We start from the raw sequence: 15,511 nt of genomic DNA, 5'->3' as shown, positions 1-15,511 counted from the left end.
CCAATTAAAGATTGGTGTTTGATCACTGAAAATTGTTTTGCCGGGTTTATCGCAAAAAAAAAAAAAGAAAGAAAAAAGAAAACTGCTCTAGTTATCCAAGACATGAATTCTTTCAGACATCCAAGATGCACCTCCAAGACTTAAAACCAAGGACTCGGTGTGAAGAGCAAATCTATGCCCAGATCACCTGGTTTTCACAAATGAAGCAGCTATGGAGATCATCTTTGCTTCTGGCAGTCGCAGGTTGATGGCTGATGGAACAAAGCGAGTTATCTTGGGATCACCAATCAAGATTTTCTGGATTGGCGTCTGATACAACATGTCTTGAGGTGGGTTTTTCTTTTTCTTTTTGTTTGGTTTTTGGTGAGAATTTGATCCACTTGTTCATGATTAACTCTTTGTTACAACTTGCAAGAGACAGACCCCTTGAATCATCATTAAGTGCAAAGATTGGAAATAATTTACACCAAATTATATTACGCCATCAGATGCATGCGACCATATTGTAAACCAACTCGGATGGCCACCAAGAAGAAGCAACCCTGAAGGGGTCCACCTTCTGGTTCCGGTGCTTGCATGCTCTTTTAAGGTCCAGTCGACTTGCATGCTTTAATCTGAAGGATGCTAAGAGTTGGTAATATGCTTCAAAGTAAAATTGGGATCGATAACAGCAGAGGAAATAACTGGAGTTTGTTTCAAAACATTTGGTGTAGAGTGAGATCAGTGCTGCAGGTTGATGCACGTAGGCAAATTGCACTTACACGTGCTGTAAGCTGTATACGCCTCTCAAATGCTGCATGGTTAGCTTCACCGCTACGTGAATCGGATGAAGCCGCCATGAGATTAGTTTGCCCTTTCCAAGTGCACCATAGTTTTCCCTCTCCATATGATCATATCCCTTGTATGATAATGAAGAGGAACCAAGATAAAACCCAACCTTGTTCCAAATTTTTGTCGGATTAGTCTGGGTCACGGTATCAATTTAATCTTCCTATAGTTAGCTCTAGATTACTTCCAGTGGAGACTAATTTGGAGCCTCCTTGTAAAATTTTTTTGGAGTAAAAAGTGAAGAAGACCTACTCACACTTAAGCAATCAAATCCAAACACTTGAGGATGCATTGCTATCAAGATTTGAATCAAAAATCTTTAGTTGCTAGTCCGAGGGATGCGACTATTAGGACAAGTTGTCAGCTAACTCATGGATTGAGTAAATCGTGTGGGTTCATCCTGCTTAAGTTGCACCTCTAGTCTTAGCTTCCCTCTCTACTCCATAGTCCTTTCAATTAGTTTGAATTCTCTCTCTCTCTCAAGGATGCATGCAGGCAATAGGCTATAGAACAAATGATACCATTTTCCCGGCACCCTGATGGAGGCCGGATGTTAAGTTGAAATCTTCCAATTCTCAAACTTTCTTGCTTGTACCACTAGCTATTCTCCTTTTGAACAGCAGAATATAAAACCATACTATTGTCAAAGAAAACAGCAGATATACCTATGACCAAAGTTATAACCGACCTAGAACATAAAACCATATTTGCAAACTTATTAGTTACGACCCCCCCTCTTTTTTATTTGCTCCCATTTACCGTACGAACGGTTTTGCATCAGTGTTTGGATTTTTCTCAATCATCAACCTATAAAGAAAGAGCTGGATAAAGACCTTTAATTTCTTAACTGTTTTTAAAGTCCAATGTAAGAACTTGATCCAGCATTCAAGGATTTGGAGGCCCTGTTCATGAAGTAGGTAACCTAATCCACTCTTTTGGAACTATTCCTGATATCAATCAAGTATTATATTTTGTTTGTCACCTAGCTTACAGCTACATGTTACGGAATAGCTATTATATAATATTAAGCACATGTTATCTGATAGACATATGTCCTATGAAGCCAAATGCATGAAACCAATCCCACCAACAGCTATCAACAAGCTAAGTGAGATTGCAATCTTTAACGCAATTTCCACTAGATTGTGGACATAAGATATATACCACCATCCTTCTTGAGGCGATCATCCGATAGTGTTTTGAGGGCCTCGATAGCTCATGGTAATCCTAATTAATATTCCACTTTTGATGCGGAATTATCGAACGAGAGATGAAGACCAATCAACAAGTCGAGCTTATTATATTCCTTGTACAGAAACTGTCAAGCTAAGTATCATAAGATGAATGATGGGATCTATGAGATCAAGAAATATGGTCTTTTCACAAGGGCTTCTACTGATCTGGAAGTCATGGTTCCCTTTCTTTTGCATGATAACAAATCAAGCACCACATCCTTCCATTTTCTAGCGAAAGCAATGGCTACAGTTGCTCCCATAATATATCATAATTGTTCGCATTGTTCATGATGGCTCATACTTCCCATCAAACAAAACAGAATAGTCCAATGAAATTAGAAAGCTTCGGACCCTTGGTGTCAAATGGAAGTGACTTGACTAATAATGAGTGGAGCAAATCACCAAAGTGGGGGAATATCACGTCTCTTTTCTCCTTGAATGATTGATGGAAGAATTCTCTCTCTAAAGCAAACTATGGCTTCCAGGGTTCAAGAAATAACCAACGCAATCATTTCTAGGAGCCAGTTTTTGCTGTTTTAGTAGCAGCAAAAAGGATAGGTAGGGGGCAAGACCATCTGAAAGATTTTCATGGATTGTTTAAAAAAGGGAAAAGAATGAAAAAAGAAAAAAAGTTTTCAGAAAGTCCATCCATTACGAGCATCAAAGGTTTCATGGTAGAACCTAGTTCAATTTATTGTTCTTGTTGCTAGCATTAGTAACAAAGAGGAGAGATGAAAGGGAAAACCACCCGACGAAGTTGTAACAACTGCTAAAAAAAAGTTGCACCAAGAACAGAAAAGTTCATATTGGCTCGATCTCCCTCATAATTTCTCAGCTGAAATGTCATAGAGAACAACGTCACCACCTGCTAAAAGCTCAACCATTCAACAAAAGCTATCCATATGCATTGAGTTTAATGCATGTGTTTAATGAATTTTGAGAGAGGAAAGAAAATAAGTCATGGTTTAATCATATTAAGAAACTTGAAACTTGCTATTGCAATGCATGAATGAACAAACGACTAGCCCTCTGATACTTTGGATGCTATCGGGCATGCACTTTTGTTGGATCCACGTAGATGCATGCATGCGTTTGCACGCATCAGGGGACATGCATCTTTGCTTACCGTCTCCATTTCAGTCTTGTAAGTAACATCGTATGTGTCTGGAACATGAAAAGTAATTGCACAGGCAATTTCTTTGGCGACATAATTAACATTATGACCCAAAATTCCACACAGCAGGCTGATTTAAACGAAGGTACACAACAACTTCACATATTGATCTCTAAAATTTATTAATGTGTATGAATGCCCATAAACAAGAATATGTGCAGTGCAATGGAGGTTGAGGGATTGGTGTAGAAGTATCCCCATATTGGATGCCGAATAAGAATTCTAATTAAGATCAAATCACCAAATATGCACCATTTTTAAGTTCACCAACAGATGATCAACATGCTAGTTGCTGCTGAGCTAAATTCATAGGCACGCATGATATATGCTGAAGGCAAACTATACGCATGGTTGCTTTGCATGCATGTTTCCAAATATTGCTTAGCTCTCTCTCTTTCTTTCTCGCCCCCCCCCCCCCCCCCCCCCCCCCCAACCCACCCACAAAAAAAAAAAAAAAGAAAAAAGAAAAAAGAAAGAAAGCACTCGTAGCTTAGTTTAGCCAGTTGAATATACGTGCTCTACAAGTCATGAATACACATAGACTGGAAGATATCTTTAAGTGTTTTGGAAATAACATTGGTTATATTCGCATAAACAAGGATACTTGTACGGAGGCATACATATGCTCCCCCAATAATATATAACATAAATTATAAAACTGCATGAATATATAGAGGAAAGATGACGCTTTAAGGGGGGCAATCGAGACGGAATTATGGTGTGCAAGTGTGTTTTCAAGAACAATCCTTAGAAGCCAATACACTGAAAGTAGAACTCCGATGTCTGGAAGAGTTGAAGGGTATAGGAAAGAGAGAGCTGAAGAACAGAAGAGCTATTATAATCTGATCGCTTCGTTCCAAGTCCCAGCCAACTGCAAGCTCATCTCCTTCTAGCACAATATTTATTACAAGCTAAAAAATGGGGCTTTTCAGGCTCATCTTCTTTTCTTCCAATTCCTTTGGCCACCTTTCTTTATGGCATATCAAAGCAAGTCAAGCCATGGTGGGTCCTTCATTTGAAATCCTCAGTAGGCTTGAATTATTTTCCCCACTTCGAAAGAAGAGAAGGGGGGGAGAGAGAGAGAGAGAGAGAGAGGTGAAAAGAAAAGCTCAACCTATATCAACATTATCTCAACTTCCTCGTGAAGGCTTTTCCAGTCACATCCAAGACGTGTACCCGCTCTTACTGCTGAAAGCTTCTGTTCCCCAGCTTTCTGTCCCATCCTCCAATATCCCAAGGATGTGTGCCTAGCTAGCATGGGCCTGCTCCCAGTTCACCAACACCTCTCTTCTTTTTCTCCTAATCTAGGGACTGTTTTGTTAAATAACAAGAAAAAGGAACAATAACAGAAAGAGATCCTTACCCCCACATCAAGATCCTAACTTGTACTTCAAGGTTTATACCTAGGCCTTGGACAAAACTGCACCTCCGTAAAATAAACTAAGGGTTGTGTTTCTTATAGATGTTTTGTTGTACCAATGTCTTGCTATAAACCTTTTCTGGATTCTTCAAATGAGTTCCCAGCCCAATCAAACAGGTTGAACGGATCCAAAGCTCTCTCTCCCCTCTCCTCATCAGGCTTGGTTTCCATTGATCCTTTCGAGAAGATAAGGCTCATAGGGTCAGGCTCCAGTTCTGCCAAATCTGCGAAGAAGTCATTGGGCTGGTTTGAGTCTGGGATCATGGCCTTGTAGCTCTGCTGGAACGCTTGATCGAATTCATTATTTTCGACTGAATCAATGGCCTTCCCCATCTCTCTCGCTTCTCCTTTTACTGCAGGAGCGCTTGAGCTCGTCATCGCCATCGACTCCTCTTCATGGCTTGTGGCTGGTTTTTGCTTACGAGGAGAGTTCTTTAAAGCTGAAGAGCTGTTCTTTGATGATTGGGACCTCGTAGATCCGGCAAGCGCGTTCCTTTGGGTTGGCCATGGGTGGTTGTGCTCGGATGTGTAAGTGATGACCAACATGTTGGGATCAGTTCGGCTTCGCTCTACTTGCTTCCTTGCCGAGCATCCCTTCGAACTGCTACATCTGTAATAGCCCCTGAATTGCATTGAACTCATCAGCCATCTGGAAACTAAATCATGAATTCACCATCCAAACTACTGGAAAAAAAGGTTAAACATCATAAGCAAGCAGCTTTCTATACATGAAAGGAAGGGTTTTCCATTAATTTTGATTTATGCTGATAGGCAATGGTAACAATGTTTATCAGTAAAATGAGCAACTTCTGGGACTAACAAACAATCTACTCTTCCATTTATTAGTTAAAGAAATCATTATCTGTAATGCAAAGTCTCTTTACTTTAACTCATTGAAAATATAATTTATGAGCAACAGGAAAAAAAAAAGGTTATGAAAACAAGATTAATTGCACCTGGATAGATGGTTATAGCTTAGCAATGTTCATTTCATAACTCGAACACTTCTACGGCAAACAAACCATGTTATCCTCCTTTTCTAAGATAGAAAATGTACTAGGTGTGATCTTTAATGCTAAAATTAATGCTGCCCCAAAGCTTCAAGGATAGCCAATGGGCATATCTTTTCGAACTCATGATTTGAAATAGTCAAGTGATTGCACTTATTTGAGAGAGACAATAACAAGAATTCCTTTCCCTTCTCATGCTTTTCCTAAATGCAAAGGATAATGAGGGAGTGCAAGATGATGCTTGGAGCTATTGTATCATCCACCCTTGAGAAGAAAAGTAGAAAAAGTGAGAGAGAAATGACATTATCACTAGAAGAATAGAAAAGAAATACTAGTTTTAATTTCCTTACTAATCATCAAAGCCTTATTCTATTCTTATCCTTTGACTTCCGCTTTAGCAACTCATGTGATTCCACCAAACATTAAGAGGATGGGAGAAGAAAATATAACTCCTTTCAGTGCAGAAGAATCTGGGGTTTTAGCACGTGATGATGGGATGAATTACCTTGGATAAGGAGAACCCTTGATGGGTTTTTGGCCATACTTCCTCCAAGCCCATAGATCAGAAGGAACAACCTCTCCACTAGATCTGCTGCCCGCCGCTGCCGGTGCTGGAATGCAAACCACTTTCTTTGCCTGACTTTTTCTATGTAATTTAAGAAGAAGGCAAGTAAAATCTCTTAGTCTAAATTCTAACACAAGGATGAAAAGAAATGAAGAAAGAAGGAAAGAATAATTTCTAGCAACCATGCCTATGTACGTTAATTTTAATCTGTTCATGAATTCTAAGAATAAAAAGGAGAGAATCAAGATAGGGATGATCCCTTCGGTGAGTTTGCCAGCAAAAAGTTTCAGATACCAAGGATGAAAGGCAAACCTGTGCTTGAAATCATTGACACATAAACTAGTGATCTAGGGGCATCTGTATGTGTCTGCGTGGTTGCGTGCTCTTTTGAGCTATGGCTTGTGATCACCACCTCTCTATGGTTGGCATCATAAAAGAGAAAAAGGCCCATCTTTTTATCACCCAAATCCTTGGATATCCATCAAGTTCTATTGTCAATTCGGACAAGATAAATCCTTTTACACCATTCCCATCAAGATTCACTTCCTATAGTGTCTTTACACCTAAATGTTAGAGTTCTCTCCATTAGGCTCCAACTTCAATTTAGATGAGGTAAATCCTTCCCTATCATTTCCATCAAAACCCACTGCCAACATTATTTCTATGGATCCTCTGGAAGGGAAGGGAAAAAAAAAAAACAAATGAAAAAAAAACAAACAAGTAAACAAACTATGATCTATGACATGAAAATTTTTGCTTAAAACTAAAACCAAAGTCTGGATTTCTTAAAAGAAGAACTGAAAAAGTTTTCAAAGTTCTTCCATCAAAGTGTATAAGAATCGACCAATTCGAACCTTCGCTTGACCCCGGGAGCTCGAGGGGACGAGATCTGCACCCTAGCGCCAGGATCCACTTGGAAGCCCACCGAGCCACCAGCCACCTTCACCAAGTCGTCGCGTACTGCCGGAGAAGGCTTGATCGCCCTCGGCGCGAGCGGAGAAGTCTTGGCGGTGCCCGGAGATATCTGGAGCACCCGCGAGAAGATATTACAAGGCCTCTTCATCTCCTCCCCTATCAGTATGTTCTGCGCTCCAAGCCCACTGCTGCTTCCGCCGCCGCCGCCGCCGCCATCACTACCACCCTCCGAGCTCATGCTGACCAGGCCTGATGATGTGCTCGGGCCATTGAAGAACTGGTCGAGCAGCGGGTCTCGGAGGTCGGCGAAGGGGTCACCGAAGTAGCCGGCCTGCCCCTCGGTCGACGGCGGGAAGGTGATCGTGGGTTCCGAAGGAAGCTGCCAGTCCGTGATTGGGAACTCGGTGCTCAACGGACTGCCACGACCACCGGCGCGGACTATGTCAGCTAGGTCGCCCTGGTCATTCTCCATCCTTTCCCCGAAGAAGTCACACATAACTTCTCCAATATCTCATAAAATGTTTGAAACTGTGGAAATCTAAGCTTAGCCTTTCTAAGTCTAATGAACTTTGCACTGTCTAATGGACTTTGCACCACAAAAGCATCGAACACATACTTAGGTGAGAAATGGGAGGCAGGCTACAACTCAAAGATCTTCTTAAATCAAGCACCAGAAATAGTTTCTAAGAAGGGGGAGACACAGGGAGAGATGAGATTATATTTTATATAAACAAAGACGCTGACTTTTTCATGGTGGAGACTTCTCCATACGCAACAAAGAGAAAGGAAGGGAAGAATAGATTGTTAATAGGATTGTAGAAATCAAAAGGGGGAGAGAGAACTGGGGGAGGGATGTAATATATGAAGTATGGGGTGGTTTTATCATGGAACATGGTAGGACGGAGGGATATGGAAGGGTCCAAATCCATACAACTTTTTGCTTTTGTTTTTTTCTCCTTTGATCGGTTTCTATGAAAGAAAAAGTAATTCTTCTAATCTTTGGTTATTCTTGAGGAAGGAGACTTGTCCATTAAATTCTTTTTATAATGTATGAAATGAAAGGGAAGGGGTCTCATCAAAAAAAGAATGGAAGAGAAAGACGCGGCAAGCAGCCGCATTTCTCGGCTTTGGTACTCTATTAATATTTTTTTTTTCTTTAGATTTGGAGGAGCAATGAGAAATGCAACCCAAATTTGCACCTCTTAATTTTCAACCCAAAAAAATTCTCAAATATCCACATATATCTTAACTGCTCATCATCGTGCTAAATATTATGGTTTCCAAGCTTTCTGATATCATGCCTAACCGTGCTATATCTCGGTTAACTATTGCTCTCCTCAATACCTTAATGAGAAATCCACCCAATTTTATCACTAGGGGTTCCAAATTATCGAGAAGTATTGTAATTTTTTGCACATGCCAAATTCTCTGCAGCACCATGCCACACGAGAGCCGATACTCCCAACAACGAGCTAACTTCGTGATAATTTTTTTTTAGCATGCATCATGCTTTTCTCGATGCACATAAAAGAAAAGATGGTCATGACTCTTGCTCTCCTTTTCTCTTCTGTTACGCAAAGACCTCCTTTCAATCCTTCTGGCCATTTTAGCATGTCGAAGGTTTAGGACATGGACATGTGACTGCATAACATCACGATGAGATGAAACACTTGATGGCTTCTTTCGGAGGTTCTCATACTTCCAAGGTCGCCTTCCTTTGCTTTTCTACTACTAGAAAAATGAACTAAGGATTTCTGATTTTATAAGGAGGAATTGTTTGGTTGCTAATTGCTATACAAAAATCGAGCTATAAAAGGAAACATGAGACGAATGAGAAAAACTTGCATGAGAGAATTTTTTTAACAAATATAGTAAATTAAGATTTCTCAAATTGAGGAGTATTTTTGGTTTTTGAATTTTAGAAATATAGAAACCAGGCTATATCCTTGTGGTAGCAAACCACTTGCGTTTGAGATGAGTAATGCTGGAGGCCAATTATGTGCACACGAAAAGTTGTCTAGCCTCACTAATATTTGCTTGGCAATTTAACCATCAATCACTTTTCTTGTGATTTATACGAATAACTCTCTTATAGTAATTGAGCTTTTCTTCTGCACATGCATTTCATTTAGAAGGTGTTCTAGGTTCGAGTCTACAAATTATTAGAACCGGATAATTCTTCCAAAGAATTTCTCTTTCTCTCAAAGAAAGGAAGAAGAAAAAGAATTTGAAGTATAAATATTACAAGAGTAAAATCATGGAAAATTATACGAATTTTATGATTTGCATTATATTGAAGCACTTATTTCATAGTAATGCTAACTATTAGATTCACAATATCAATTATATTGCAATGCATGTAATATCTACAGTGCAGAGGATATAATCTTATTTGAAACCTAAAGAATTTTGTACAATATGTATGCATTTGATGATGCAAAGATTTTTTCCCCGTAAAAGGGATGCCTAAGCCACTCCTATACAAACATATGTCTCATAATTTTCATAAGCATGCTAGCCCTACATGGCCTGTCCTGTAGAACCATAACTATGTGGCCAGCTGCTTTTGTTCTACAGGTGCAAGTAATTCTAAATTAATCCACGCAAAAATTTAACTAAAATAGTAAGAAAAATATCGAGTAAATTATTTTGCAAGTTAGTTTACCGTGGTACTACTTTTGCACCAGTAAGTTGGCTAGGTTGGATAAGAAGTTCGACTTATGGCAACCATAACTATTAGTTTTCAAGAACAAATAGCTCTCGCATTTATTAAATGAAGACTGGAATTTTTAAAAAAGGTTAGTTTCTAAATTTGACACTTGCAATGTTAAATTTACTAAGGAAAAAGAGAAAAACAAGTTAATGTAACTAGAAAAAGAGCCTATAACCTTTTCTTGCAAGAGATAAGATAAAATGGATCAAGATTTTGGAAAGGTTAAAGAGAAATTTTATAAGGAGAGAAGAATACTATAAACGAAACTTGGGATTATAATAGCAAAGGTATTGATGATGAATTCTTAGGTGTTAAATTATATTTAATAATTATCGAAGAAAACATGAATGAAAATTTTTAGTTAATGATAACTTAAGTACATATAGTTACAAAAACTTTTAGCCTTTTTAAATTCACAAAACATTCATGTAATTTTAAGTCTTGTACATATCTTGTTTTCGTTGTTTAAGATATCAAGTACTCCACTAAAATTCAAATCACCCATTTTATACAATTTACCATATCGATGGCTCTTTTTTGTTCCTAAGAAAGAATTGCCCGCCAACATGGAATTGATGGCATAAACTACTCCATCTAAAGTCACTTCAATGATGCAACACTTTAAGAGCAATTCATGGATGAATGGCTCAAATCTTCTCTGAAATGGTAGCGGTTGTCATTATTTTAAATAGGAAAAACTTTTGATTGATTTGAAAACCAATTATTAATAGCTAGACGGAATGAAGGATATTACCTAACAATGCTGATGATGCAACAGAGTTTGCAATAATCAAAATCAATTACGTATACTAAGTGTATCCATTTAAGCAACCCAGACCTCCATGACAAGTACATATAGCTTTGCTATATATGCTCAAGGCAATATAGATTTGCCTTCTTTTATTCAATTTTTGGATCTTATTCTTCGGAACACTCCACCATCAAATGATGCAAACTGAGGACAACTTGTTGTTTTAAATTCCAATATCAAGTCCCATCTTACCAAACTAACATTTTGAATCTTTTGTTTAATTTTGCTCTATTAATTAGGTGGCGTTCGATATGGAATGGTCGTCCCAAGATCAAGGATGATATAGATGAGGTGATAAGATCACCGTGTTTGATTATACCCTGATGATCCTACATGACAATGTTTCCAAATCATCCCAACTCTTCAAATTACCAACCGATCTGATGATGGAATATATGTCCTTGAGATCGAGTATCCAAGATCATCCTAGGACGGTAATCTTAGACTAAAATTTGAAGATAAAAATATTTCTCGATCCAGCAAAAAAAATAGTATATCAATATATTGTTAATATATTATATAAATATTATATACATTATATTATATTATATTGACATTACACATTTTGTGTTTATGATGTATAGGATATTATAATATTATTACAAATATTATTGTCATATTATTCAATGATAATTTAAAACTATAATAGAAATATATCATTGTACTGTATATTTATATAATGAAATTATTTAATATATTACTTCTACTTGCCTTATTTTTCTAATCAAAATAAATATTAGTATAAAAATAATATGTTATAAGTGTAAATACAAATATTATTTTTATAATAACAATTAATGTATATTTATAAGACTAATAATTTATTGGATTAATAAAAAATTTTATGAAATATATTAATAAATATGTTAATATTTAATTATAATATATTTTATATGACTAATAAATATATTCTTTTGGAATATATTAGGAATAGTTTTGACATTATATGGCCAATGATCTTGGATTTACATGGAATACTAAATAGATTACTCATAGATACCTAAGAATCTTTAATTACTGGAATATAGCATATCAAATGCGGTGATTTTAGATCACCAGAGATCATATAAGATTACTCCGAGATAAGAATTATCGATGATCTAAGATTATCTTGGTGATCTTTTTTGGGTCACCAAACACCACCTTAGGGTTTTAGAAGGGCATCTTGGTCATTTGAAACACCCTTATGCTACTGCAAGGAAATTGCTTGTACCACAAACAAAATCAACCAGCTCAGGGTGTGATGTGATAAAAGATCAAAGCTGAGCGAAAGTCGCTTTCAAAGGCGAGTCCTTTTGAATCTAATGGCAATATTATAGACCTGTTTTCAGTGTTAAGGACATGCGTGGGCCAGGGACACCCGTCATGGTACTCTTGGAGAGCTTAAAGAATGATGCCTTCGTAAAATATAATACCTAGAAGCTAAATGTTAGATAAGTGCTTTTTTCTCAGTTTACTAATAGGCTTCCAGTTTAAAGCTATGAAGAATAAAGACAGATAAGAGTGAGATTTTTTTTTTCTTGTGGGATGTTAGTTTTCCTATATAAGACTTTGATACAGAGGACACTTGCTCTCTCTAATCAACCTTTGATCAAGGTTGTTTGGCCTCTACGAGTAGTTAAAAGTAGTGCTCCTTTTTTAATCTCATATTCTTAGAGCAAAGAGGTCAAGGTAAGGAAAGATGTCATATGTGATTAGACGTTGTCACCAATTATTAATTGTCGTTGATGGCTATGTATTGTCTGGTGTCTCTATTTTTTAAAAAAATATTTATGCCATGTAATGCATTGTGGAGTAATATGCCTGAGGTGTTGGTGTGGAGGTGAGCATGAGTTGCAGTTTTGTTTAGTATTTGGGAGTCTGAAGTTCTTAAAATATCATGAATGGGACCTTTAAACATCTGATGATTTGGGAATTGAGGACCCTTTAAAACTCCAAATGGGTGCAAAACAGAGCCTTCTCGGCCTCCAATTTCTAGCTCATCGCCTCTGTTCTAAGCATTCACAATTTCACATCCTCCACACTTTGTTCTTTTTGGAGTTGAATGGTATGTGTCGAAATAGAAGAATGAGAGAAGAAAATTTTATTTCTACCTGTCAGTTATAATGTACAGAAGCAGCCTTTATATAAACTAAAAGGCTGACGAAATTTGGTAAAACCGACTAAGTTTGACACAATCAATCATAAATTAATCAAGGTGAAATTTGGTAAGGCCGACTAAGTTTGGCACAATCCATCACAAATCAATCAAGGTAAAGTTTAATAAGACCGACTAAATTTGACACAATCAATCAATCAATCAATGGATTCTAACAATATGATCGATTTACCACCTATAAATCTCACAATGACATACTAATCAAGACCCATATGATGCCACCGATCCAATTTCATTACCCTTTTTGATAAATTTTCGGTATACCAACTCAAGATTCATCTATCTCATTAGCTTTCTTTGGCGGTGCAAGAACTAAGTGAGAGGTACAGAGATCACCAAAAAGTACTAAATGATCACCTTTTTGTTATTTGTGATGCTAACCTAATCAAACATTCAAAAGCTGCCTAAATCAATGACCCACATGGTGCTATCTCTCTCTCTCAAAAAAAAAAAAAAAAAAAAAAAAAAAATCCCTTCTGTCATGATGATGCCTAGTTAAGGATCATATTGGAATCTTAACTAAAGCTCAGTCAGCCAAAGTTTGAACTAAGCAAGTTTTTTCACATGGCATTAATTACATATCACCTATAATGAAGTGCCCACTTGGCCATGTCCTCCTACTCAACTATAACAATATTACCATGAACCAATGCTCTTTCAGAAAAAATCCCACTAGGGAAGGGAACAGGCTTTCACTGGGATTCTCCAAGCCTCCCCCTAGTTTCCCTTCAGAAACTCATGTCTTCCAAGAGCTGGAATCAGAAGCATCCACCCATGTGAACCAAACCCTTATTCAAATCACCTACTGCAAGGTTTATATATTTATGCAATCGTAATTGCACCACTTCCTCTAATCCTGACAGCAGGCATTGTGATGCTTAAATTAATCCGATACAGCAGGGTTTATAGTCATGCTCGGCGCACGTACCGGGCATTGCATGGCGACAACCATGTCGATCCACACGCATCATACATGACACAACATGACATCAACAATTTTCTCCAAACCATGAGATCAATGGTGTAAGCCATCAAATTTTTCCAGGATAGCGAAAAACTAGTTCATTAATCTTAAGTTGCTTTGTTGACTACATAATTTGACAAATTGCATGTATTGTAGTGAAAGGTTATTCATTACTAATATTCAACTTATAAGTTCATTATAGTTTTTTTTTCATGTCGTAAACATGGATTATAGATTATCTATAATCTTACTCATTTTCCTCGTCATTTTTATTATTTACTGCAGCATTCCTTCTTTTTCATAGGCATCAATTAACTTGCAAGGGGTAAAAGAATATCATTTCTTTTTGGCCTGGAGCCCTAATTTCTACTGTCAAAGGATTGTCTCATCCTAACCAAGTGGACTTGGGATTTGGGATTAACCCAAACAATCCTTTGAAGAGATTTGTCTGCACTTACGCTTGCTAAGAGGTCAAGAACTCTTGGTAGGGTTCGTCACCTTGGAGTACCAAGCATGTGTCTCCATTAATATATGGGCATCATCCCCAAGGGAGGCCAACTCTCTTAAAAAAAAAAAAAAGCCTTTTGGGAACTCCAAATCCGAGTTTTCTTCCTCCATCTTTGCAAGTGATTATATTTTAGTGCAAGGGTGATGGTAGAGCCTTGGAAGGCGTGGCACGTGGCCCTTCTACGTATGATTTGAATGGGATAAGGAGGGCTTTGCCTCCAATGAGAGCTTGGTGAGCTTTTTGCCCCTCATTGGTGGTGGGGAAAGAAGATACGGCTCTTGTAATCAATGAGGGATCAGCACTACTGTAAATTAACAGATATTCACCAAACAACATCAAGTTCTAAGATGGAATTTTCCAATTCTAAGTTTTTTTTTTTTTTTTTGTCATGGCAGACATACTTGAGAGCTAAGGAAACAGATAAAAGATATTGCAACAAATGAGAGCTGCTCATATCTGTAGAACAAGTTCGACAAGGGATAGTAAAATTCTACTCTTATTTAGAGGTCGTGTGCCATGGCAGACCGTATCTTGAGAAGATAAACTTTTCTTTTCTTTTCGTAATTGTTTTTGCTGCCTAAGTTTCAGAAAGATGTTTATCATCATTATTATTAGGTGTTCCTTGGAAGGGGGGACATGTAGAATTACAAGGAATCTATGGAAGTTTAGAAAGAAATTTCTCCTATGGATACTTGAAACCTCTCCTCCAGCGGCATCATAATCTCCACCTGAGGCAGTTAATTTCAAATCAGGCACTAGTATAAAATATAGTAAAGGTATTTTTCTTCACTAAAATCTGTAGAGATTTGGTAATGAATATATGGAGCAATCCATTTTCTTCATCAAAATTTGTAGAAATTTGGAGATCGTTTTTGCTAGACTTATCGTCCCGAGAGAATCAGCACCCAAATCAGCAAACTTATCGATCTCAGTAAACAATAGATTTTTTTTTTCATGTATAATAATCCATGCACTCTGCTCATTAATATTTAAATTTCTAAATATAAATCCGCCTTAGCTACATTTTAATTACTAATTATTTAAAACTATTGAAAGTAAAACAATAGGAAATGAAATAGTCAGAATTTTTTCGTATGACCATCTTTATCCAAATTTCTTGATACAAAATGATACAATTTTCTTCACTCTTTAAAGCCATTTTATTTGCCAAAATAGCTTCATTTCTCCAGCTCTAAATTTCCTTCGAACC

At 37.3% G+C, this 15,511-nt stretch overlaps 1 protein-coding gene across 1 annotated transcript; it reads right to left on the bottom strand.

Annotated features, from left to right (window-relative positions):
- Positions 1-3,777: 3,777 nt before the first annotated feature.
- Positions 3,778-7,964, bottom strand: LOC103699722 (putative WRKY transcription factor 14). The gene is made up of 3 exons (XM_039126366.3): positions 7,087-7,964; positions 6,173-6,313; positions 3,778-5,279 (listed from the first exon to the last, which is right to left on the bottom strand). The coding sequence occupies exons 1-3, from the start codon at positions 7,641-7,643 to the stop codon at positions 4,724-4,726; spliced, it is 1,254 nt and encodes a 417-aa protein (XP_038982294.2). The 5' UTR covers positions 7,644-7,964; the 3' UTR covers positions 3,778-4,723.
- Positions 7,965-15,511: the final 7,547 nt, after the last annotated feature.

This window comes from Phoenix dactylifera, chromosome 6 (assembly GCF_051530095.1).
Source record: "Phoenix dactylifera cultivar Ajwa chromosome 6, Ajwa_hap1_PhDact_Kaust_v1.1, whole genome shotgun sequence".
Classification (NCBI taxonomy): domain Eukaryota; kingdom Viridiplantae; phylum Streptophyta; class Magnoliopsida; order Arecales; family Arecaceae; genus Phoenix; species Phoenix dactylifera.
Note: the sequence above shows the minus strand (reverse complement) of the source record. Positions and strands in the feature narration are given on the sequence as shown.